At 37.5% G+C, this 3,210-nt stretch overlaps 1 protein-coding gene across 1 annotated transcript; it reads right to left on the bottom strand.

The window, feature by feature from the left end:
- Positions 1-1,907: 1,907 nt before the first annotated feature.
- On the bottom strand, positions 1,908-2,834 carry LOC102389577 (proteasome subunit alpha type-6-like). Its single transcript, XM_044928783.2, has one exon. The coding sequence runs from the start codon at positions 2,817-2,819 to the stop codon at positions 2,079-2,081; it is 741 nt and encodes a 246-aa protein (XP_044784718.1). The 5' UTR covers positions 2,820-2,834; the 3' UTR covers positions 1,908-2,078.
- Between the last annotated feature and the right edge of the window lie 376 nt (positions 2,835-3,210).

Genomic DNA, 3,210 nt, shown 5'->3' on the forward strand with positions numbered 1-3,210 from the left:
AATATTGGCCAAATGTTTTACGTGTCATATATCTGTTGTGTGTGTTGCATATGTTCAGTCACTCAGTTGTGTCCAACTCTGTGGCCATAAGGACTGTAGCCCACCAGGTTCCTCTGTCCATAGAATTTTCCAGGCAAGAATACTGGAGCTGGTTGCTTTTTCCTCCTCCAGAGGATCTTCCTGACCCGAGTATCAAACCTGGGTCTCTTGCATCTCCTGCATTGGCATGCAGATTTTTTACTACCAGCTCCACCTGGGAAGCCCTCATATATCTGTTGATCCCTTATTAATTATTTTTTTTTTGCCTTTTCTACCTTTGCTTTTATACATGTTCAAGTTAGAAGTTTATTTAATATCTTTTTAACTAATTCTCTGCATTGCTTGTTTTTTTTTTCTATTTAATTATAAACATTATACAAGTGCAACTAATGATTACTTTCTGATCTTATCATTGTTATTTCCTTCTACTTTATTAAGATTTATTCTTTTCCTTATCAGGCTTTTGAGTTGAAAGTCAATTCATTTATTTTCCATTATTATAATTTTAAATGAATACTTTTATATCTAGAAGCTGCTTTCAAAACATTCTATAGTTTTCATCATAATTTTCTTTTTAACTCACAAGGTGTTGAGCAGTCATGAAACAATCTGAGCTTGTTTTTGTCTTGTTCCTCTTAATTTTTAATGTAATGATATTGCACTCAATGAATACGATTTTTATGATACTGAGTGTTTGAAATTGACTGAACTTAGTTTTGTGACTTTATTCACATACAATGAATTAAACAAGTTTTATATGAACCTGAGAACATCCTACAATCTTTAGTTTTCTGAGTAGAGTTGTGTAAATGGCTATTAGATAAGTATTTTTATTTTGTTATTTAAAGCTTCTATATTGGTAAAGATTTGTTGTCATTTGCATGTGTCAGTCCCTGACAGATATGCTTTAAAATTTCCACTATAATTATGTATTTGTCATTTGTTCTGAAAATGCTGTCAGTTTTAACATGACATATTTCTTCATCAAACAGCCCTCTCCTCTATCTTATTAGCTTAAAAAATTATGTTTACTTTTAAAAATAAAAGTTAAATTTATTTATAATCCATAGTTAATTAAATTTACTGCTATTTAAAAGCCATTTCAGGGCTCATCATGGTGAAACTTACTTCCAAGTACATATTCTTCTGGCTGAAGTGCATACCTTAATAATTTTTATGATGGGACTTTATGGGTAATAAGCTCAGCATTTATATTACTGAAACTGTCTTTTCAAGAAACTCCTGGAAAGAGTTGTTCACATTATCCTGTTCACTTTTTTTTTTCCTGCCCAGTCAGGTCACTGTGTTACTTTCTATTCACTGAATCTTTTCTTGTTAAGTAATGACCTCCCATGCCAAATCCAATGGTCATGTCTCTGGTTCTTCTTTGATTTATAAGCAACATTGGACATAGTTTACCACTTCTCTTTTGTGGAACACATTCCACATTTCATCTTTATGGTACTCTCTTTGGATTTTCCATCTCCCTTGCTGGCCTTTGTTAAGTGGGTTCCTCACTGGTTCTTTCCACCTTTCTTTCTTGTACATCCTTCATTCCTCAAGGTTCAGCTCTGAGATGTTTCTTTTTATCTGTATTCGTACTTAGCACATGACTTTAACTAATAAATAGATGCTGACTTGTATCTCTCATTACAACTTTGCCCCTGGATTCCAGATTCCTATATCTAGTTACCTATATGATGCTCTCATTTAAATGTCTTTTGGGTGTCTCATGTACAGAAGCAGCCTCCTGGGTTTTCATCTACAAACTGGCATATGCTGAAGACAACTCCATTCTGTCAATTCCTCTAGCCAAAAACTTGAGTTATTCTTTTTTATTCCCCTCCCCTGCTCCTCCTCTTTTTTTTTTTTCCCCAAAAGCATTGGTTTTATTTATACAGACAGAGTCCTAACCATTTCAGTGGCAGCAAGAGTGGGAGAAGTTCCTTTTTCAATGGAGGGGCCCCCAAAATGTTGGTCTGTTGTTACCAAACACACAGGCAAGTGGCGTCACGGATTTGGTAAACTAACTACAGTGTCTAGTCTCTCTCTGCTAGAGCAACAAGGTGAGCGTCAATCTCTGCTTCTGTAAGAATCCTGAATTTAGGATTTTTGACTGTAACTACTCCAACTTCTATTTCTGAAGGTTTGAAATCAATTGATAGAACAGTAGACAGGCATGTAATCGCAGTTTCCACTGTCTGTTCAAAGGTCCAATCAAATTTCTTCTTTACTTTTTTTTCAAGGAAGCTGGTTGACTCAGTTTGTTTAACTCCTGCTGCAGTTGCTTTAAACCCACAGTAGTAACCTGCAGGATCACACTTGTACACCTGAGGGCCTTGTTCTTCATCTACACCAATTAAAATCATACAACAACCAAGAGGCCTCATTTCAGCATTCTGTGTGTAGACCTGAGAAATATCAGCGATTCTTTTACACAGCATGTGCACGGGAATTTCGTAACCATACTTGTATTTCCATTTAGCTGCCTCATAGCGTGCCCTCTGTACCTGGGATCTACTGTCAGCTGTCATTCCTGTCATCACACAGCCAATGTTTTCAGTTATCTTGAATAAGTGAGTCACTGTGCTGGAATGCAGTAATTTGTCAGGTACTTTCTTCTGTGCGACAATTACTGCGCAGTCTTTCCCTCTGACAGCTACTGATGTAAGGCCACCCTGGTTAACAGCCTTAAAAGCATCTTCTACTTGGTAGAGCCGTCCCTCGGGAGAAAAAATGGTAATGTGCCGGTCAACACCAGCGCTGGAACCTCGGGACATGGAGCACCACTAATGCCAAGCACAGTCTCGGGCCCCGCAGCTCCCGCACCAGGCGTAGGAGCCCCTCCGGAACTGCTCCTCCTCTTTTTAAAGGTCATTCTGAGTACTCCATCTGGAATTATTGTCTCAGACATACGTATGGATAACTCCTCGATTCCTTAAGGAGTTTCATCAAATGTCATGTCTTTGGAAAGGGCTTTCTTTATGCCTCTTCATAAATGACATGTTCCCATCACTACTGTGTACCCTTCATCCTACCTTTTCTTTTTTATGGCACTTAACCACTTCATGACATAATATCTCTTTATTGTCTGTCTGTCCTCATAGAAAAGAGGCTTGAGAAAATGGGCTTTCTTTCTTACTTCCTGCTATATTCCAAAGTTTAGGACAG

The sequence above is a fragment of the Bubalus bubalis genome, chromosome 15, assembly GCF_019923935.1.
Source record: "Bubalus bubalis isolate 160015118507 breed Murrah chromosome 15, NDDB_SH_1, whole genome shotgun sequence".
NCBI lineage: Eukaryota > Metazoa > Chordata > Mammalia > Artiodactyla > Bovidae > Bubalus > Bubalus bubalis.

What these genes read in the sequence shown, in the direction of transcription:
- LOC102389577 (XM_044928783.2), bottom strand. Translation starts at nt 2,819, where the DNA reads ATGTCCCGAGGTTCCAGCGCTGGTGTTGACCGGCACATTACCATTTTT.